General features: G+C 48.3%; 8 protein-coding genes across 8 annotated transcripts; 3 read left to right on the top strand and 5 right to left on the bottom strand.

Annotated features, from left to right (window-relative positions):
• Window positions 1-246: 246 nt before the first annotated feature.
• On the top strand, window positions 247-2,378 carry EDB93DRAFT_1091177 (general amidase; the record flags this gene model as incomplete). The annotated part of the gene is made up of 9 exons (XM_041446326.1): window positions 247-534; window positions 595-754; window positions 808-920; window positions 977-1,119; window positions 1,174-1,547; window positions 1,596-1,649; window positions 1,688-2,000; window positions 2,057-2,199; window positions 2,257-2,378. 9 exons carry the CDS (start codon window positions 247-249, stop codon window positions 2,376-2,378), a joined length of 1,710 nt encoding a protein of 569 aa, XP_041304314.1.
• A 1,540-nt stretch (window positions 2,379-3,918) lies between these two features.
• EDB93DRAFT_1091210 (membrane bound O-acyl transferase family-domain-containing protein) lies at window positions 3,919-4,963 on the bottom strand (the record flags this gene model as incomplete). The annotated part of the gene is made up of 4 exons (XM_041446331.1): window positions 3,919-4,401; window positions 4,461-4,488; window positions 4,542-4,873; window positions 4,928-4,963. 4 exons carry the CDS (start codon window positions 4,961-4,963, stop codon window positions 3,919-3,921), a joined length of 879 nt encoding a protein of 292 aa, XP_041304313.1.
• A 1,217-nt stretch (window positions 4,964-6,180) lies between these two features.
• On the bottom strand, window positions 6,181-8,221 carry EDB93DRAFT_1106591 (general substrate transporter; the record flags this gene model as incomplete). The annotated part of the gene is made up of 10 exons (XM_041447631.1): window positions 6,181-6,638; window positions 6,697-6,834; window positions 6,890-6,990; window positions 7,045-7,269; window positions 7,321-7,628; window positions 7,681-7,845; window positions 7,901-7,930; window positions 7,991-8,068; window positions 8,130-8,156; window positions 8,210-8,221. 10 exons carry the CDS (start codon window positions 8,219-8,221, stop codon window positions 6,181-6,183), a joined length of 1,542 nt encoding a protein of 513 aa, XP_041304312.1.
• A 1,750-nt stretch (window positions 8,222-9,971) lies between these two features.
• EDB93DRAFT_1242243 (uncharacterized protein) lies at window positions 9,972-12,567 on the bottom strand (the record flags this gene model as incomplete). Its single annotated transcript, XM_041451988.1, has 9 exons — window positions 9,972-10,131; window positions 10,218-10,525; window positions 10,586-11,205; window positions 11,258-11,347; window positions 11,400-11,464; window positions 11,513-11,648; window positions 11,702-11,795; window positions 11,848-12,182; window positions 12,237-12,567. The coding sequence occupies 9 exons, from the start codon at window positions 12,565-12,567 to the stop codon at window positions 9,972-9,974; spliced, it is 2,139 nt and encodes a 712-aa protein (XP_041304311.1).
• Window positions 12,568-13,149: 582 nt separating this feature from the next.
• Window positions 13,150-13,624, top strand: EDB93DRAFT_1253641 (uncharacterized protein; the record flags this gene model as incomplete). Its single annotated transcript, XM_041453487.1, has 3 exons — window positions 13,150-13,253; window positions 13,302-13,346; window positions 13,402-13,624. The coding sequence occupies 3 exons, from the start codon at window positions 13,150-13,152 to the stop codon at window positions 13,622-13,624; spliced, it is 372 nt and encodes a 123-aa protein (XP_041304310.1).
• A 426-nt stretch (window positions 13,625-14,050) lies between these two features.
• EDB93DRAFT_1091225 (class I glutamine amidotransferase-like protein) lies at window positions 14,051-15,080 on the bottom strand (the record flags this gene model as incomplete). Its single annotated transcript, XM_041446337.1, has 7 exons — window positions 14,051-14,196; window positions 14,250-14,260; window positions 14,321-14,390; window positions 14,446-14,526; window positions 14,586-14,721; window positions 14,787-14,958; window positions 15,031-15,080. The coding sequence occupies 7 exons, from the start codon at window positions 15,078-15,080 to the stop codon at window positions 14,051-14,053; spliced, it is 666 nt and encodes a 221-aa protein (XP_041304309.1).
• Window positions 15,081-15,168: 88 nt separating this feature from the next.
• EDB93DRAFT_762265 (kinase-like protein) lies at window positions 15,169-16,589 on the bottom strand. The gene is made up of 4 exons (XM_041457372.1): window positions 16,372-16,589; window positions 16,027-16,313; window positions 15,751-15,979; window positions 15,169-15,699 (listed from the first exon to the last, which is right to left on the bottom strand). Exons 1-4 carry the CDS (start codon window positions 16,409-16,411, stop codon window positions 15,302-15,304), a joined length of 954 nt encoding a protein of 317 aa, XP_041304308.1. The 5' UTR covers window positions 16,412-16,589; the 3' UTR covers window positions 15,169-15,301.
• Window positions 16,590-19,251: 2,662 nt separating this feature from the next.
• Window positions 19,252-20,329, top strand: EDB93DRAFT_1330667 (uncharacterized protein; the record flags this gene model as incomplete). Its single annotated transcript, XM_041455174.1, has 4 exons — window positions 19,252-19,404; window positions 19,484-19,996; window positions 20,055-20,105; window positions 20,167-20,329. Coding segments are annotated over exons 1-4 (726 nt in total), but the record flags the coding sequence as incomplete, so codon positions are not given.
• Window positions 20,330-20,386: the final 57 nt, after the last annotated feature.

Here is a 20,386-nt window from a genome sequence, read left to right as displayed (position 1 = left end):
AACCTCCCTCACCTAGTATGCTACGAAGGAGCCTGGGATTATTTGCGTACCTGTTCGGAGGCGTGTCAGGAGTCCTTGTCGAAGCTGATCCTAGCACGGTGTGCTCCGGCTTTCCATACTTACAGTGACGTTGAAGTCTTGCTCCTCGAAGACAGCTTCCCGGGATTGTCCGTTTAAATCCTTATACATGTTCTTATTCTTATCAAATAAGTAACGACTCTTCTTCTTCTACTTACCAGTAGAGCTATGAACAACTCCATCCCCACAGATATACCGCACTGGACTGCTCTAGTCGCAGAGAAGAAGCAAAGGCAGTCGGAATCCATTCCACACGAGTGGGTTGTGACTCCGCCTTCAGACTCTACTCTGGACGTATCTGCTTTTCCAGAGACGTGTGGCCTTCTGAACCCGAGAGAAATTGAGATCACCAATACTTCAGTAGACGTTTTGTTGGAGAAACTTGCATGTGCTGCATGGTCAGCTGTAGACGTGACCACCGCGTTCTACAAGAGGGCCATTGTTGCTCACCAACTCGTAAGCCAAATAGCAAGGCGGCTTTGTTTGACAACATCGTTGTATTAACCAGCCAACGAGGTCAATTGCTTAACGGAAATTTTTGTTGATCGTGCATTGGCCCGAGCGGCTGAACTCGATGATTACTTGAAGAATACAGGGAAAGTTGTTGGTCCCCTTCACGGGCTGCCGATCTCCTTAAAGGATCAACTATGTATTAAAGGACTAGAAACTACTATAGGTAAGTAATAATTCTGGCATAGGCCTAACGCACTATGATTCACCATATTCTAGGGTATGCTTCGTGGATTGGGCAGTACGCGGATAAAAACGCAGTACTGGTCGACATTCTGATTGAGTGCGGAGCCGTGCCATTTGTCCGCACTAACGTTCCGCAAACACTTGCAGTGAGCGAACCCTTGCCCTTGACATAGATCCACTCGTAGGCTAGAAGTATCTTCAGTGGCCAGAATCCTTCAACTATGTCTTCGGCCGGACGACAAACCCATACAACCGCTCTCTGACCTCTGGTGGGTCATCAGGAGGAGAGGGTGCATTGGTTGCTCTCAAGGGAAGCCCTTTGGGAGTTGGTGGTGACCTTGCAGGGTATAAAAATGATTTAAATATAGCAGTGGCAACCTTCTGATGGCTTCATGATAGCTCCATTCGTATTCCCTCTGCGTTCTGCAGCTTATACGCCCTTCGACCATCATACGGGCGTGTACCGTGCTATGGTACTCGTAACACACTCGACGGCCAAGACTCAATTCTCCCCGTGCTAGGTCCCATGACAAACAGTGTTATCGGTGTGAAAGTCTTCATGAAAGCTGTGCTTAACGCTAAACCATGGCTCTATGACCCTCTTGTGGTTCGGAAGAAGTGGGATGAAGACGAGTACAATCTTGTGGACCATGGGTCTGGCAAAAATATGTGCTTTGCAATCATGTGGGACGATGGTGTCGTTGTTCCCCACCCACCTATCAGGAGGTCTCTGGAAATCACCAAAGCAGCTCTTCTGAAGGCGGGCCACAAAGGTTTTCTCGTCCAATCCGCTGAATTAATGTCGTGCTCATGTGTGGTAGTTGTTGACTGGAAACCCGTTAAGCACAAAACGCTTGGAGATATCGCGGTAAGCAGTCATATATTTTACTATGCCTATCTATTGACCTAGTAGCACCGTGCAGCGTGACTATCTGGAACGCCGGTTCTACTGAGGAATATATGACCACGACCTCTGTCACAGGGGAGCCAATAATTACAACGATGGAATTGGACATCGCAGATGCCGCGGTAGCATCCTTCCGTCCGCAGAATGATGGTATGTCCGTATACCAGCTCTGGCAAGTGCAAAAGCTGCGTCAAGACATACGGAAAGAATATTTAGACCACTGGAAAGCAACTGTGTCAGAGACTGGGACAGGACGGCCTGTCGACGCTATCATTTGTCCAGCTGCACCGTTTGCAGCAACACCCCACGGCAAGAACAGGTTTGTGTCCGTAATTACAAAATGATTTACTCAGGTCATTGAGAAGCAATGAGCAGGTATCTTGACTACACGGCTGTGTGGAATGCGCTCGATTACCCTGCTGCTGTTTTCCCCGTGACTACTGTCGATTCCACTCTCGATAGGAAGGCACGCCCTCATGCTTTCCACAACGATATCGATAAGGACATTTACGAAATGTGTGAGTATAGTGCCAGTGTTTAACATATGGTTTTCTGATGCCTGATTATTGATTCAGACGATCCGGAGAAATTCAAGAACGCTCCTGTTTGTTTGCAACTTGTCGGTCGGACTTTGGAAGAAGAGGCGGTCATAAGAATGACAGAAATAGCCGATGCGGCGCTGCTAGCTGCCAAATAGGTGCAAGGTATATCTATCGAAACGCAGAGCACTGGGTATGAATTCACACCGAATGAGTCTGCACCTTGGTCCAGTATATGTTTTCTATCTTGTGGGCGCCACGCATACTACTCGATATTTGTGATCTCGCAGTGTTCTTGTTTATTGTTGTTTTGGGGCTGAGCCCTATATTACCTACATGAAATTACTAACACGAAGTCTCTCACCTGATCCTTGAACCTACGCATTATCCTCAAGTGACAGACGCCCCCCATAATTCTATTGACGTCCGGAGAATGTAGGTGTCAGTGACTAATAACTACATGTACGAGCCATCTTCGACTCTTAGACTGAATTGGATATACCACTCAACAATGGTGAGCATGTATACTAGTACAGAAGACACTGCATGTCAGAATGCCGTACCTAAGAAAACCCGCGTTTCGTAACACGCAGCAGATCTGATCCACGAGGATGAAGACACCGCCTTTTATCTTCTGAGATAACGCTCTGACAACCATATGGCATGTCAATGCTCAATGATGCCATCACCCTTGTCCTTCATATCCGCCCACGATCCAAGCCGATCAAATTCAGCAATCTGATATCAAACCCTAACCAACCACGCCACGTCCACTCTAAGCTATAGATGGCCTTATTTTCTCGTCCACCTGCAGTTGACGTACCTTCATGCGCATTGCGCATTACCCAAACCATGTTGCAACCCAGAACATACCCCAAAAAATTCCGTACGCTGTTCTAACTCACTTGTCTTGCAGTACGATGAGCATCTCCAATGACGAATGCTCGCGAGAGAAAGAATGACATCGAAGAAGGGCCGTGAACCAGTGGAGGTAGAAGATCCTGACAGTGTGGTATTCTGTCCTATAAACACGAGCGTCTCGCGACAGGATGCAAGAAACGGAGATTATAATATTGATCAAGTCGCTGTGGGGGCGAGAAATGCGGCACAGTCATAAATTTGAGATGTTTCTACCATGGTGTGAAAGATCGCCTGGTACCATGTCCTCATACATAGATAATTAGAACACTGATCAATACATTCACTTACCCCTAGAATTGATTGGTCGCCGTGGGAGTTGATGCTGCTTGTACAAATCTCGATGGGGAGCAAGTTAACACAGGTCCAGTCATCAATGCCCATTATGATGGATCCTCGTGATTGATCAAAAATATCACTGACACTGACTTCTGGCATGTTCTGCCATGGCAATGCTTGTAAACCGCGGGCCCATACATACTTGAACATATGTCAGTAGCTTTGTATGACATGCAGTATTGAACAAACTCACATCGTTGCAGGTGCTTGGCATATGTTCTAGTAATGGACCGCAGCCATGTATAATCGAGTCAGCGACTTGTGATGAGGCCAGGCACCATCAGTATCTACCAAGTCGGACTCAGTACTGTTTTATCCCGTTAGCGATTACCCTTCGCCCTTCCAAGTGCCAGTATGACTATTACGGACGTTCAGTGATTCATGGTTCAGAAAGGTAAGCGATAAACAAGGTTATGTCAAGAACCCTGTCATCATCTCAGTTCATACCCCAAACCATGATTCAGCAAACTCCCCGGTATCAAACACAAATATTCCAACCATCGCGGCTTGCACCAAATTGAGGCCCATATCATTCCCACCCACTCTGCTGGCAGAACTCCTTATTCCCCCACCCGCCCTGATCATATTCTCGACGAATTCAGGCACACACCACCCAAACCATATCGCGACCCAAACAAACCCCAAGGCTCTCGTCCAAATGCTATCCTTGACTCCCAGTCGTCTTGCGGTCCGGATTGATATGTCTTCAAGGGTAATAACGACTGCTTGCGAGAAAAAGAATGACATCGAGAAAAACGGCCGTGAGTGAGCGGAGGTGGAGGATCCAGAGAGTACGATATCCCCTCCCGAATGTACGAGGCCTGAGAATAAGAACGCAGCGTAAATCTGTGCGTAGAATGATCCTGATGTACCACGTTTGAACCCAAGAACAAATGATGTCACTTCACCAAGAGGGGCAAGGAGCTGGCACGAACACGCATTTTCAGCTGATATATGCGCAAATTTTGGTCAAGCGCGCTCACCCATCTCAAGTTCTGATGCCACGTCCTTCTACATAGAACAGTATCAGAAAAACAGGGACTACTTGGCACACATTCACTTACCCCCAAGCTCGCCGAACGGTATACGCATCTCGCCAAGACCCAAACAAGTCAGGCCACATTCTCGGCTCGTGCAGTCCGAGTGCAACACTTCCCGCTGCCATTGCAAAGTAGCAAGCGTTCAAGCCCCAGTATGATAACCCGATGAATGCAATTGTGTCGGCACACCGCGCAGCATAGCTTCGTGTCCCAACCGTAACCGATGAACACGCAGGGTTGTACCAAACATACAACCGCGCGACTTCAAAGAGGACTGCGTGGCAGGCAGCACGCAAGGAGGAAATGAGGATGAACAAACATCTAGATTGTCGTGGGGCAGCAGGAACGTGGTTCACCTGGAGATAAAGAATGAGCTCGACCTGCAACCGCAAGGATTGTAAAGAACGCACCTGATGGTTCCATCCAATTCCCCGCGGAGATTGCATGGACAGATGCAACGTGGAGGAACCTTTTCCACCAGTTTTCGTGTACTTTTTCGGACCTATTCTTCACAGACTTGTAGTTCTGCAACGGCCTCTCCAGCAAGAGCAAATAAAAGCTGTGTACAGCATAATTCGCGATGGTGGATCCTAGCATGTAGTCTACGTAGCCGACGCCAGTGTCAATGTTCAAGCTCACGAACACGCTCGGGTTGATGATGAGCAAGCACATCAAGGCGATGGCGAATGCACCAAATAAGTTCCATGGAGGCGATAAATCGAAGGAAAGCAAAATCTGCAAGGTAAGGAAGGGAAGTTGTATGTGAAATGGTAAACGCATTTCTAAGGCTGGGCGACGAACGAGAGGTTACATAAGTTTGCTGCGAGCGCTGTAATATATGATAATCGGAAGACGCTCACCATTACGTTGATCATTGATCGATATGATCATCGTCATTAGCGATGTATGTGGGTTAACAATTGTATCCACGACTTTTCGACATTTTCCCTTCAATTTCCTTGGAATCGCACAAGTCGCAAGTTCGAGATGAGTATAGACTAGTCCGGAGCATCGTCTCTGTTATCCGACTGCGGCAACATGTAAGAGTCGGACTGAAAAACAAAAACACTTAGTAGCATGACGTTCAAGTGTTGAGTCAAGTGGTGACTGTGAGAACTTATGGTCCGTACTGATAATCATTTACGAGTCTTGAAATTACCATCATCCAAATCCATATGTGCATCGTGGGGCTTGTACCGTGCCATATGCGACACAGGTAAAAAGTTCCCCACTTCATCATGAAATAGACACAAGGCCCATATGAACCTATATGCTGTGCTGGTTGCCATGCGGGAATGGATCTAGAAATAGGAGCTTGGGCGGCGAACCGCAATGGCGGCCCAGATGTACTAGGGTAGGGTAATCGATAATCCAGGTAGGGTATTTGTGACGGCCCGATAGCCTGCAAGTATTTGGCATGTCAGCGGTCAGCGGATGCCAAGGCAAAGAGGTAGGAACTGCATCCGAAATGCACTTGCTCAGACTCAGTATGTTTGTGATAAATCATTGTGGGTTGTATTCACAAATTCAAGTTCACAAAACGTGTTGTATCATCGTGGATTGATTGACGCTAAACGCGTATGCTAAGAGTAGTGCTTAACAAGTACAGTAAACTATTAAACGTTACCAAGAAGTCAGAAAATGAGCAAGTGCCTCCAGTCTTTTAAGCATGCTCCTTCTCGAGTGATTCCTTCCCCGCTTTGTTTGCAAGTACATCCGCCAAGTCCTTCTTGCCCACGGACCTCGACACAGCCCAGGCGCTGAACTCGTGGCCCTGTGAGAACACATCCTCGATCTCCTCCAACGAGCGTTGTGCTGTCTCAGGGAAGCAGAAGATGAAGTGGATGCAGGCTGCAAAGTTGAACGTCCCGAACACGAAATATGTCTTCCACTGGATGTTGCTCAGCATCGGGGGTACAGCCCATGCCAAAGCGAAGTTGAACAACCAATTCGTGGCCGTGGAGAGAGAGACGGCCTTGGATCGCACACGCATGGGGAAGATCTCGGCAGGGTAGGCCCAAGAGGCAGGACCCATCGAAATAGCGAAGGTACACACGAAAAAGTAGGAACACACGATTATGGCCTTTGTGGCGGCGGGATTGTTGACTACCACCCATGTAGCTGATTAAGAAAGAAGTAAGCATTACAGAAAGTTAAGAGGTTTAAACGATAAACTTACCAGTACCGTCGACAGTTCCCCATTCACCAAAGCGGGCCTGGAGACCACCGACGAGGTAGAGCCAGAAGCCCATGACGAGGCAGCCGTAGATGAACATCGGGCGACGTCCCCATTTGTCGATGTAAATGATGGCAGGGACTAAAATTCAAGCGCATTACAATCATCGTCGCTGACCAAAGTAGATTAATCTTACCAGTGAAGGCGACATTAAGGACATATTGCACAGAGTCTGCAATTAGATTCGCGCGACGACCAGTAAGACCAGCACCCTCAAAGACGTAGACGACATAGTACCTGTTTGGGGTGTAAAAACGAATTGAGTGACCAAAGGCTGGAGAGGGGACTCACATCATAACATTCACACCGGTAAGCTGAGACCACATCTGGAGAGACGTGCCAAGGAAGACACGGCGCATCACACCACGCTTGAGGAGGTCTGACCAGGCCTTGGCACCTTCAGTTCGTTCAAAGTAAACCTGTGCCTTAATTTCCTCGAACTCGAGGACGACAAGTTCATCCTGCTGGTTGCCTCCACCGTGAAGATCAGCAAGAATCTCCAAAGCCTCTGCCTCGCTGTGAATAAGGATAAGACACGAGTTTGGTATATATAAAAGGGATGCATACCGGTTATTATCGACGAGCCAACGGGGGGACTCAGGGAAGGCTAGCATACCGAGAGAAAGCAGGATGGCGGGGATCATCTGGAGGCCCCATGGGATGCGGAATGAGGCATTGCCGTTTATGTATGAACAACCGAATTCAACAAAGTACTGAAGCAAGATACCCCAAGTGATAGACCATTGTTGGAAGGAAACCAGGCGACCACGGATTGAAGGTGCAGTAATCTCGGATTGATAGACAGGGACAACGGTGGAAGAGATACCGACGGAGAGACCCGCAATGATACGGCCAACGACAAGCATGCCACGGTTCTGAAGCAGATCTTAACAGAGAAATAATGGTATGGCAGGATAATGCACTTACAACCGAGGCGCACTGAAGAATAGAACCAATGACCCAGAAGATACCAGCAAGGATGATCGTCTTTTTGCGCCCAAGCTTATCACCAAGGTAGGTAACAGAAAGGGCTCCGATCAGGGAGCCAGCAGGCATAGAAGCGACGATGGCACCCTGTGCGTTCGCGGTGGGCTGCACAAAAATTTTGTGAATCAAACACAAAAGGTTATCAAGAAATCAAACGCACGTTGTTGAAAGTGCTCGCGTATGCGGGGTTCTGTCCAGAGCATAATGCATCAGCATCGTCGGAGTTAGGCGTGGATGATCACGGGCTCACGTTTAACACTGCGGACATGGACGATATGTCCAGACCGAAGAGGCCTCCACCGATACATGCGAATGTACCGACGATATACTATGATGTGAATTAGAATCCCGTCCAAGTATGAACACTTTAGGAGCTTATGATCACTCACTGGATTCGAGGCGATACGTGCACTGTACTGTTGGACACGTTGAGCACGGTAGCAAGGGTTGAAAACAAAGCGCAACTTACACCTTTGCCCATGTTGACGGGAGGGAGTGAAGACGGGGAACGAGATCACGATATGGTCGGGACGCTGCATTATATTCAGTGTCAGGCACCGACCGCATGGAACTTGTGGGGCTGAAATTGAACCACAAAATTGGAACGTGGGTCATGAGACCGTAATACAAATCAGTATAATGCTGACGCCATCAAACCTGTTCAGTTGGTAACTCGGCATCAAGCGCGAACCCAACAACTGACGCTCGATGTTACGTACCCATTTAGCCAAGTGAACAACGAAACACCATATGGTATTCCTGTTCATAAGTAAACTGGGCCTTCGAAATGGAGTCCGCATGTACAATGAGATGCGGAGAATGCGGGGCAGCTGCCAGCTAGTGAATTTTGATGAATTGATGGAATGGAATTTAGTACCCTAGTGACTCCAGACCTAAGCGAGTGCAACAAATTTGGCTGACAAGCGACGCGCTGGCCGCATCACGGTGTCACTTTGGAACTCAGGAGTTGGCTGTTGCAAAATTGCTGGGCTTCCCATGTAAATAATAACTTCATATCTAGACATGGGATTGAGACCTGAGGCTGACTGCAGGCGAGATCCGCCGCATCTCCAAGTTTCATGCGTAGTATGTTTTAATTGTAAGCACGAAATGGCTTGCTTGTCGAACTGCCCCCACGGATCTAGTTTGTGTCCGTTAGTGCGTGCTACCAAGTTATCGCGGTAATTGGCACATCTTCGCCGCTTGTGACTCACAGATGCCGTCAAACGATACGAGAACTTCATTTCTTTGTTAAGTTACCTAGAAGCTTTTCTGAAGCGGTGGAGTCTAAGCGGAAAGAGATAGCACAGGAACTTCAGTTCAAATCTCAGGCTGATCACCGCATTGTCAGGTGACTTCAACTCAGTGGTCCTACCAGCGCCGCACGGCGGGCTCAAGCAAGGCGGCCAACATCGTGTACGTTGCCGACATACTATCACTAAAGAAAGAGTTTCGGCTATCGCCCGGTTCCGGTTTCCAAAGCAAGATACGATATCTAGTCGCTTCAACGTTATTTAGTCACCGCTACCCTTGTGCAGCGCCTCGATATCTTACCCGGTTTCTTATCCATCAAGCTTGTGAAAATGCACAAGGAACAAAACCTTGGTAATACACAAATTTGAGAGTGTTTTTTCATGGTTTCGAAGGAGCATGGCTACGGCTATACATGATCCAAAACCCTCCCTAGCGTTTTGGGAACTCGTTTGTAGTCGTGTGCTGCGTTGCAGTTGAGAACCTGAGCGTCTTGTATGGTAAGACTCGACCTGCCGCATGCCCTCAAGTTCATCATCCGATGCTGTCATAACTTGAACCGGATCGTGTTGACGCAGGTGCAAGCGGCATTTTCTTCAACCTGTCGAGTGTGTAATTTCAATTATCACGAAGATACTTCTTGACCCGACCCAGCCAGAAAAACTCTTCAGCCCACAATACAAATTTCGGAGCAAGATGCGCTACGAAGCTCCTCCCGCCACAGCCTTGTTTGGACCAGAGTTATGGTTGCGATTTTTCCGCTCTGGCGTCTAACACCAAAGCATATGGTGGTGATCAGTGCACCATATGCAGTCTTGACAGCGCTTGTAACGTTAAGCACCGGCCCGCCGATTGAACGCAACCCATGATTCAGCCAAGGCCGTGTATATATACTCTGTTTGTAAATCAAAGAACAGAGCAACCTCTTTGTGCAATTCTATTCTCACGTGGTCCAACGATATAACCCTATGCAAGGCCTTCTAATAGGATCTCCCAAACATGGTCCAACGTTTTGCATCCTGCCCACACCCAACGCACTTCGTTTCTCCCGGTTTGATAGGAGACCAACGTTCCTGCTCGAACGGAATAGCAAGAGATTTGGCTCCGGCGGACGGGGCGCGTTCGTCCTGCGGTTCCGCACTGTTCAAAAATATACTGTTAGATGCCATTTAAATCTCAGAGGTTCCCAAGAGGATTCTGAATAAGAGACTGCACAAAGCACTCACGCTCTACCGCTTCGCTCCTTGATGTCATCTTCACATGCTTCACGTTCGCACCACGGAATGACAGCTATGCACTTGCTGTCCAATGTAGGCACAAAGTTTTCCCATCGCGTGACTTCTTTTACATGCGCATTGTACTCAGCGAGAGCACGCTGGAACATCTCGTTCTGGATAGTCTCAAGCATCTTCGGGATCGTGGCGGCGAGGTCAGCGAGAGCAACAGGGACCTTTTCACCGGTGTCGCGGCGCACGGACAACGTTTGCTGCTTCACAAGGTCATTCGGCCCTATCTCCAGACGAAGGGGAACACCCTATTCATGGAACAGACCACATGTCAGGTTAGCGATCTACGCCAACGGTAAGGAGCATGCCTTTTGTTCCCAGTCATTGAATTTATATCCAGGGGTATACCCCTCCCTAAGATCTGCCCTTGCCCGAATACCTCCATCTATAAGGGATTTTGCGAGGTCATCACATGCATTGTTGATCCTGGCTCTATCCTCGTCGCTAGTCTTTGCTGTGATACCACACGGGACTACGACGGCCTGGATAGATGCAACTCGCGGAGGAAGAACCAAGCCTTGGTTGTCACCGTGCACCATAGTCATCACACCGATTGTCCGGGTCGACAATCCCCACGAGTTTTGCCATGCAAAGGTCTTGCCTTGGCCAGTGGGATCATTCGGGTCCTCGACCACGATGTTGAACATTTCCGGGCGCGAAAAGTTCTGGCCCAAGCAATGCGATGTGGCAGCCTGGATACCACGGCCCGAGGAAGGAACAAAGCCTTCAATCGTGGTGGTATAGAGAGCACCAGCAAACTTCTCCTTCTCGGACTTGATGCCAGGAATGACAGGGACAGCAAGGAGTTCCTCATACACGCGGCGGTACAAGTCGAGGATCTCCCGGACTTCTTTATCAGCCTCAGCTTTGGTGAGGTGAGCAGTATGGCCCTCTTGCCACAGGAACTCCCGAGTACGGAGGAACGGTTCTGAACAAAATGATAAGCGATCAACCGCCCGTGTTCGAGTAAAAGGACTAACGCGGATGTTTGAACTCCCATCGGACGACGTTGTTCCATTGGTTCAGTTTCACTGGTAAGTCTCGATGACTCTTGATCCATTTGGCATAGTCTGCGAATAATGAGTAAGTTGCCCTCTCGAAGGCAATAGAAATTGCTCCTACAAGGATACATAACAGTCTCAGACGTCGGGCGAATGGCTACCGGCTCCTCAAGGTCAGAGCTCCCACTGTTACGCTATCAATATCGCAGTCCATTGGCTTCTTTATGCACTTACGCTCTCGTAACCCATGCGACTTCCGGAGAGAAACCCTCAATGTGATCCTTCTCGCGTTCGAGCACCTTTTGTGACACAAGCATAGGGAAGTATACATTCTGGACGCCCATTGCCTTGATTTTCTTGTTGAACCATTCTATAATACACCTAAGTTAGCATTCGGGATCAGTCGAAAACTAAGTTTCATACCTTGGATCTCCTCCCAGATACTGTACGACCACGGCCTCAAGATGTAGCACCCACTAACACTGTAGTACTCAAGCATTTCTGCTTTTATTAAGACCTAGCACGCACAAGTAAGTTCTAGATCAAGGCAATCAGATCAAGGCACCTACGCTCTGATACCAAGCAGAGAAATCAACTTCCTTCTTGACACCGATGGCAATCTGAACGGCGCCATCGATTTTTGCGACCTCTTTCTCTTTTGCTGCAGGTTTTGGAGGAACCACAGCAGCGTCAGACTTGAGGGAAGTAAAGTCGATTTCTTGAACTTTCAAGTCTTCAGTTTCGAGTTTTCGGAGGTAAGAGAGTATATCCTGTCCAGAAAGGAAGACAGTTGCACTCGAGGATAGCGCATGTAACGCAAATGTTGACGAAGAGGACGTGATCGACGCATCAATCACAGTGACAACTTTTGGGAACGTCTCGCTAGTCAATGAAAGTAGCGACACTGATCGTCCATGTAAATCAGATTAGTTATACAACATCATAAGAAATGACATACAGGAGTTCTTATCGAGCGCGAAAAATTCAGCTAGCAAATCCTCTGATGCCAACCTCAGCTCCTTCAGGTTAAGCTTCTTACCGAGCGCCGATGAGCTCGTCTCGGTCTCTTCACGGGCAATGACGACGACAGGGACAGGAATCGCAGTTTTTGCCGTCTTCGGCTTGTAGACGAGCGTTTTGATCAGCTCGAATGATTCTGGCGCAGATGAGGTTGCAAGTAGAGTTTCTCGCCAAGATGCCGGGGAATTTGTTTCAGCATGAGTGATGCTGGCGGATGGTGTGATTGACAGCCCAGCAAGGGACTTGGTTACAGATTCTAGAGAGCTCATAGTTGTAGACGTGGTATATCGAGAAATGGTGGTTAAAGGCCTTTTGACCGCCCGGTTTCGGTATGACTCGATAAGATTGGGCCCATACGTTATCCGAGTCAAATGCGAGTCACCCTGGACAACTTTTATCCTACAGGAAAGTCCATGAATTCGCTGCACAGCGTGCAAGAGAGCTCGCATGCGACAAGCAAAAAAAAATCGCGGAGGATTGGAAGTAAGAAATACGCCTTAATCGCCTCTTCAACACTCTCAAGCGACTACGTAACTGACTCACGGCACTTTGAACTTCAAAGTCTTCGACAACTCATAAACTGGACAGACGCTGATGGTAGTCGAATAAGGACCCAATCCTTGCATGCCAGCTCATAGGACGACTTCGTGAAGGTACTTGGTTGGAATAGTTACGCTAGTGACTGCATTTGGCCCGTCGTGAAAAATCTCAGCGTCAACGCTCTCAAGCATGTGTTCGTCATTGGTCGCGGCCGCCTATTCGACTTTCTGCGTGCCACCACTCTACTCTATCTGTTCACCTCAGACCCTCCCCATTTTCACTAGCTTTTCTTGGGATGCAATACAGTAGGGATGTCACAAGCATCAGGCACTGACGGCGCTGAGGATCAGCGCGCCCACAACAGCTCAGCTGAGCGACGTTCTCCAGAGGATGATAACGTACGACCTACAGAGGAGTAAGTTGTGTTGCCCTAGACTCTGCCTGTCATCTGATAGCAAGACAGAAAGAAGACAAATCATGAGCCTTCGGCCGAGCTGCCATCAGGAATGTAAGTGTTGCTACCCTGATACTTTTGTATCGTTCCTCACCTAAAGTGACTGCAGCTTTTCAAGCAAGGTCATGGACTCAAAATCACAATCGCTCGACCTGAATTCGGATGTTGCGTTCGAGAATGATTACGCTCTCACCCTTCCTGACATACCCACCAGCAATCTCGAAGCACCTAATATCAAGTGGCTGTTCGAGACATCTTCCTCCGAATCGCACCTGAACAATTGTCGGTTTTGCTGTGAAAAAATTGAAGACTGTTGCCAGCTATATGCTTGAGAAATCGGTCAACAGCAAAGGAGTTATTAATCCTTGATTATCATGTTGTCCTAGAGTCCTGGGACCAGAGGAAATGGTAGAGCAATACAAGTACGGAAGGGATAGGTGCATCATGGGAGTCAACCTGTGCTAGTATCACGTTCCCGCCTTCGTGAAAGACTTCTTCAGAGAGCGCATGAAGAGCTGTTAATACGATTTGAATTCAACATATACGATGAGTTGTGTGACAAGCTTGAGCTTTGCTGCCGAAGGACAAGTGATACACAAGGGATGCAGCTTCGGAGGGAATTTCCAAGATAGTAGAGACTTCTTCAGAAAGATAACAACCCGCTATTGGCAGCAGGTGCAAAACCCGCGAAATTGCTTAGGAGGGTAATTGAGTTTGGTGTCTCGGACTCGGATTAAATCTAGGAAAGGTGATCAAAGTCATGAAGTCGGTAGACGGATAAGGCGTACCGCATGCTGTCCGACCACTGTGCCGGAAGGGAAGATCATAGGTCCTACAACTTCATCGCGTTTTTCCTTCCCACACAAGAGCTCGACCAGTGTGAATACGAAAGGAAACGCAGTTCCTATTCAGTAATAGTAAAGAAACAACGAACAGGCAAAGTGGAGTACAACTCACCTGGTCCGCGGCTAGAGATCCAAGTCGAGGTCAGCAGGGCCCCTGGCTAACAAAATACGATATTAACCTACCTTGTGACGAGTGTTGCCTTGCCTAGAATAGCATCCGACACGACCACATTTTGCTCCTTGTAGTCAAAATCTAGCGCAACAGAAAAGCTACACCAATCTTTCTCGCCAATTTCACCACGACTCACGGTCTGGGAACTCGTTCTGGACAGATGGGTGCGACGTGATTGGTTGCCCAGGGAGCTTTGCTGTGATCGCGACCTTGGAACCTTGCAAAACGTACATAAACTTCATCAATCACGAATACTATAATCGAATAAGATTATACCTGCGCATATCATGCCAACAATCCGCTTCTCTGGGTGGTTGTAGTAAGAACGAACAAGGTTTTGTACCTCTGTCGACCCTGCCATCGTCACGGCACCCCCCATGCCACCGGGGATGATAAGGGCATCGTACTTCTCCTGCAAAAGTAGGATACCATGAGCTTGGCCTCGGACACGCTTCAAAATAGATGAAAAATGCCCACCGGACCGGCAGCAAGGGGGTCGAGGGTGACATCAGGGAGAATCTTCACTTGCCTCGAGCAAACTGCAAGTGGAGGACTTGTGTCAGAAGATCCGTATGGTGAGAGACCCCTTGGGACAAATGCAGATGTGCATTCTATTCCTGCGCGGACGAGCGTATCGTATGCAATTGTGCTACATGTGCACCCACCGAGTGATGCGGCATTAGATTTTGATTTGGGGGATGATTTATATCATGTAACTTACAATTCCATTTCTTCTGTTCCATCTGCAATGAGGATCAAAGCCTTGACCATGACTGGTTCAAATTCTTGGGAGTGGTTATTTACTAAGATTCATACCCATATGTGACATTTCTGTGACGTTCTGTTACTGATTGTCTAAAATCTTACTTAGCTTCAAGGCCTTGGTTGAAAACAGCGGAATTTGAGTCTTTCGCTATCACTTCTACAAAGCGATTACCGAGCGATTACCTTCAGGCTCGAGAGTATCTTCTTCCGCCAAAGATAGCGAGGAATCATAGCGTGGTCAAATCACCCCCTATGAACCGGACATCTAATTTATACTCTTCTGGTACTAGTGTACCTTTGTCGGAACTTCTCTCCAGTGGATCAAACCTCGTATCTCCTGTCCACCCCTCCCTCTCTATTATCTGGCTAAACAATTGTCTCAACAACGCGTAGTTCGGCTTTTCCTCGAACTTCAAACCACGGCAGTGATCGAAGTACGTCGTGAACTCAGCAGGAGAATGCGCGAGCAGATCACGAAATGCTGTCGACCCAGCTTTCATCTCTGCCATTCGACGCAAACCGGCCTCTTTGCTTGGTGCGTAGATTTCTTGCCAGGGAAGAGTGCCATGTAAGAGATACAGTAGGACGTACCCCAATGTTTCAAGATCATCTCGCCGTCCTTGTTCTGCTCCTCGCTCGTTAGCCTCGAGCAAGAATGAGAATGATGTTCACGAACCTCGTCCGAAATGCACATTGTAGCTCGAAAATGGCATGGTCCCCAATGGAACGCGACCTTCACGGTATGGTATATGTTCTCCTGTGGATGGGTTGACGTAAAGCTTAGCCAAGCCAAAGTCCAATAGATAGACGATGTGAGACTTTTCCCCGACGCCCATCACGAAATTGTCCGGCTTGATGTCCCGTAGAATGATTCCTCGCGAATAGGCGAATTCGACTCTGTTGAACTGACAAAAATGAATATCAGACCGGCCCGAGTGTTCGACACACTTACCATTTGGACTCCAAGCATAACTACAGTCTTCCAAGAAAGCTTTCCCCTCGACAGTCTGCGGAGCTGTTCGAGATTCACGCCTAGTTGTTCCAGACTCAAAACATATGATCCTCGATCCAGGCCACTCCATTTACACGATGGAATGCCTGGGTGGCCACGCAGGAGGCTATACACAAGAGCTTCGTAACGTACTACGCAAGGCATGTCTGGCATGTCTTCCGATGCAGTCCCCAATTTGAGTACGACTTCTGAGCCAGTGAGGACGTGAAAAGCACTCGTAACATATCCTGTAATGTCACAGCCCACCAGTGAGTGCGAACAGAACAGTATTTATGTGGAACGTACCAGAGCTTCCAGTTCCAAACAATTTTGTCATCTGATACATGCCACAGACGCGCGATGGCAATGTGTAGCCGATAGGAGGTTGATTCCGAGGCGGTAAAGGACAATGAACAAGCGAGGTGTTTTGCAGCTTTACCGGTAGAGCTTGCAATCCGTCTATCACCAAGGTAGGGTGACTTGTCCTGAGGTCGACTAGGCGGATCCCAGGCCTCCAGGACGTCGGACAAGTACTGTTGGGAAACCCGCCATGCTTGCCGGTTCCATCACTTGGTAACAACTAGATGTCACTACAAGAACCTGCTGTTTTTCGGCAGTACTGCATGCTAAGTGACAGCGTTCCAAGAAGCCCGAAAAGATGGAATGATTTTGGCTAAAGAGATTCGAAAGTGGAGCAGATTCATCATCGATATTGAGGCCAGATGGAAGTTGGGGAAGTGAAAATGACTTCGCATCCTGGGATCGGAAGTCCGAGCAGCACATAACCCTGATCCAGCAGCGTCCTCACAGCTGTTTCTGCATCAGCATACAAACCAGGTTGCAGTATAGTCTGGACAGCTTCATGGAGTACGACTTCGTTTAGCGGCACTTCCAGAAACATGCAGACATCCTCCAGAGCTTGCCACACGATGGAGGGATATGGTGCATCAGAGTTGTCTCTGTGTCTCATCAGTTCGCATTCAAGATACAATCGAGACAGTCGGTGTCTGTCGGGATGCGTCGGCAATAGCAGACACATAGCGTCATTTATGGCGCCGTCACGATCCTAATTGTGTGAGCAACTTGCATGTGTGAGGCTGACATATGAAAACTCACCAAGATGGTACCAAAGAGGTCAAAGGCGATAACTCTAGTGGATGGTGCAGACACAGGAGATGTGGAGTCTGGGACGAGTTCGAGCCCGACACCGGGCTCATCATCATCTAAGTACCAAGTGTCTGACGATTGCGAGCTGATAGGGGGGTCACCGTCAAAGGGGATCTTCATCGACCAGAGTATTAAAGCATATTCCTTAATATTTCCGTCGAAGGTGGGTACATTCCCACCAAACGAGGAATCCGGAAGGAGGAGACTGCTCCACCGAGCCTCGTGCGGACGATCAAGCTACGAAAGTGAATTTTCCGTTAGAAGTTGCGAGAAATATAATAGTGACCTACATTTCTCAACTTCACAGCCCAGACGGTTCACAGCAAGAGTTACACCCGCCCATGAATAGTCTGCAGTAAGTCTGGAATGAGTAAGGGTAGCAAGATGCATTGAAGAGAGGCAACGTACTGCTTGTACAGAAGTAAATCTTGATAAATGGACGGTGGTTCGACAGCAGAGAGGTTGAAACTCTCTGGTTCCAGATATTCGAAAACATATTCTCCGAGCTCCCTTTGCGAATGTTGCCCGGTATTCCACTGATACCATTTGTCACCCACCGGTTCGCTACCACCAGATGAGCGTTCCTCACGCGTATAGTTTTCTTGCAGCATTCTGTCATAGTCATCCAAGACCGAACGACAGAATGTGAGGTAACTAGATTCTTCAAGTTGATGTGGGAGGTGAGCCACTGGCACAGAGACTGGCTGCTTAAAGTTGCGAAACTCTTTGAGAAACTCTGAAAACTTCGGGAGGAGAGCCCCTGAAGCTAGTGGCTCGGTGTAGAGATGCTCTGGAAGCTTCGGAAATGTATGGACATAGAAAGTGCCCCCTACTGAATGTAAGGGGGGATCAACATGCAACATCTTCCTGCCTTTGTCCAGCGACGATCCAAGAGCGAAGTAGCACCCCTCATTCACCCCGCTTGGCTTCTGAGGTGATATAGCAAACAAAAATTCTCCATCACGCCAATGTTGGTCGTGCCCAATGTCGGTGCGCGAGATCCGCAACGCCAGAAAGGGGCGAGTTGACAGGGAAGTAGCTTGTAAGATTCCATAGCCAGAGGTCCGACGAGCCGAACGCTGGGCATAAATTTTGCGACAACAAAATTGTGAGGCATTTCGCAATGGTCAAAAAGTTGAGTAAATGATGTTGAAGCATAGGCTCAGGACTAGGGTTCCGCACGGGTAACACCGCGGGTCGGAAACTCAACACCGTACCCGTACCCGCCAACACCGCACCCGCCACGGGTACGGGTACACACCGACCCGTAAGCACCGCGGGTATATGAACAAGAATAGTGATTCAACGACTTGGACAACAACTGCAACATCAGCTGAAAAGAAGCTATAGATAGGTGACCGCCAAATCTTCTGGAGAGCCTCTGTATAATCGTCTAATTAGATATTTACAAATGAATGGAAAAAAACGCACTGAGATCTGCAGCAGGATCAGGATCAGGATCGGATATACTTGTCGTTGTGTTGTCATCGCCACTGGTCAGTGAATTGGTGCGTGATCGTGTGAGATCAATGGCGTCTGTGGATTTCGATCGAGACTGGGACGCAAATGACTGCTTGACTTTCTTTAAGGGTCGGGCCAGAGCCTTAGCACCCTTGGTGACAGCCTTTTTAAGTGACTTGGCCTTCTCGGAGATGGACGACGAGATAGACCTAGATGATGAGCATGACCTGGTAGACGAGGCATCAGATGCTTTCTTTGGGAGCTTCAACGTGATTTTCATGGAGAGACGGCTGGACGTAGTACTAGTGACCGTTCTCAAGTTTTGGCCTTGGCTTTATGGGCCTATGGCAGTAACCCAAGCTTCTCTGTAGTACAGTGTCAGCTCGATAAATTGTTCAATAGAACGAATCACAGGGCGCAAAAGCCATGACAGAAATCAGTATAGCATTTAGTTGTGATCCTCAAGCTCTAAGAGAATCAGACAAAGGCGGCACGGAGAATCCTAGCACGGTGTTCAGAGGCTGTCAAAGTTCCTAAGGGTCTGTTTATTAGACTCGTGACCATGGAATTTTGGGCTACATCACTCGACTCGTCCGTGGTTATATAAGCCAGGCTGGTCCCGAGCCTATCTGTTTATAACTTCAAGTTTATATCTCTGTTTTGTACGTGAGATATCCCGAAAATTCTGCAGGTCGTGTTTGTGTCCACTTAGCAACAGGGTACGTTTTACCTCGGGATCTCCAAGCAATCAAGCTCGGGTTAGTGTCCAACTAAAAAGTTGTTTTCGCAGTGATTAATATTAATATTGTGCCACCAATCTCATTTTTGTCTCCTTCGAGAGGTGATGTTCCTGTGTATGTCACTGGCGCAGAATCGCGGACTATTAAAGCAGTGGCCATAGACGCGCCACCTGGATCATCGATATCTCAGTCTTTCAATCATTTACTAGCATACATTGACACACTCGGTACCATGTCAGCTTCATCACAGGATCTTCCAAGGACACCCCTGCCGCTCACATTACAACACCGTGATGAGATCGATCAAACTGTACTCAAAAGAGTTCGCCCTAGCTACTTGAAGACGATCCTTGAAGATGAAGGGGCTAATGATGCCGCAATAGAGCTGATCATGACAGGGACTATCTGGGCGACCAGTGAATTACTCAGGCGGGAAAACCTGAAGGATAACCTTGATGTGGGTGTGGCATGGGCGGAGGGGACACTACAGCAGCGCCCTGAACTGCGGGGAATAATCCGCCACGCCTGTCAGACACGCTCGTTCTCCCACATCGCTGACCTCGGTGAGTGCATGTACCAGCGATATAGATGCCCCTCTGCTGACAGTTGCTGGTGACGCAGATATATTTCAGATACCTCAAGCTAGTGACCCCCCCGCGCCCTCGGCTGAAGGTCAGAGACTTTTATCTTGTGACATCTACTTGGGCTATATCTCACGTCAGTCGTATCCTAGATGAGGACCAATCAGACTTCCTTTACAATTCATTCGTCCGACCATACGTTGGGAAGGCTGTGGACGGTTTCTATGAGTACCTGAAAAATAACAACATGAAGTTCGCGGGAAGCGGCGACAAAGGACCATACTATGCGAAGTTCTGTTCAATCGTACAAAGCTCGGGCACAGGAAAATCAAGACTAATGACTGAGGTCAGAATTATGAAGCGCATATTGAT

This window comes from Suillus bovinus (genome assembly GCF_016758785.1).
Source record: "Suillus bovinus strain UH-Sbo-P2 chromosome Unknown EDB93scaffold_62, whole genome shotgun sequence".
Lineage (NCBI taxonomy): Eukaryota > Fungi > Basidiomycota > Agaricomycetes > Boletales > Suillaceae > Suillus > Suillus bovinus.
The sequence above is the reverse complement of the archived record's forward strand: the minus strand, read 5'-3'. Positions and strand labels throughout refer to the sequence as shown.

Coding starts and splice junctions, on each gene's coding strand:
- EDB93DRAFT_762265 (XM_041457372.1), bottom strand. CDS start 16,411: ATGTATCAGATGACAAAATTGTTTGGAACTGGAAGCTCTG. Junction 15,980..16,026: donor TTATGCTTGGAGTCCAAATG/GTAAGTGTGTCG, acceptor CATTTTTGTCAG/TTCAACAGAGTCGAATTCGC. Junction 15,700..15,750: donor CAATGTGCATTTCGGACGAG/GTTCGTGAACAT, acceptor AGCGAGGAGCAG/AACAAGGACGGCGAGATGAT.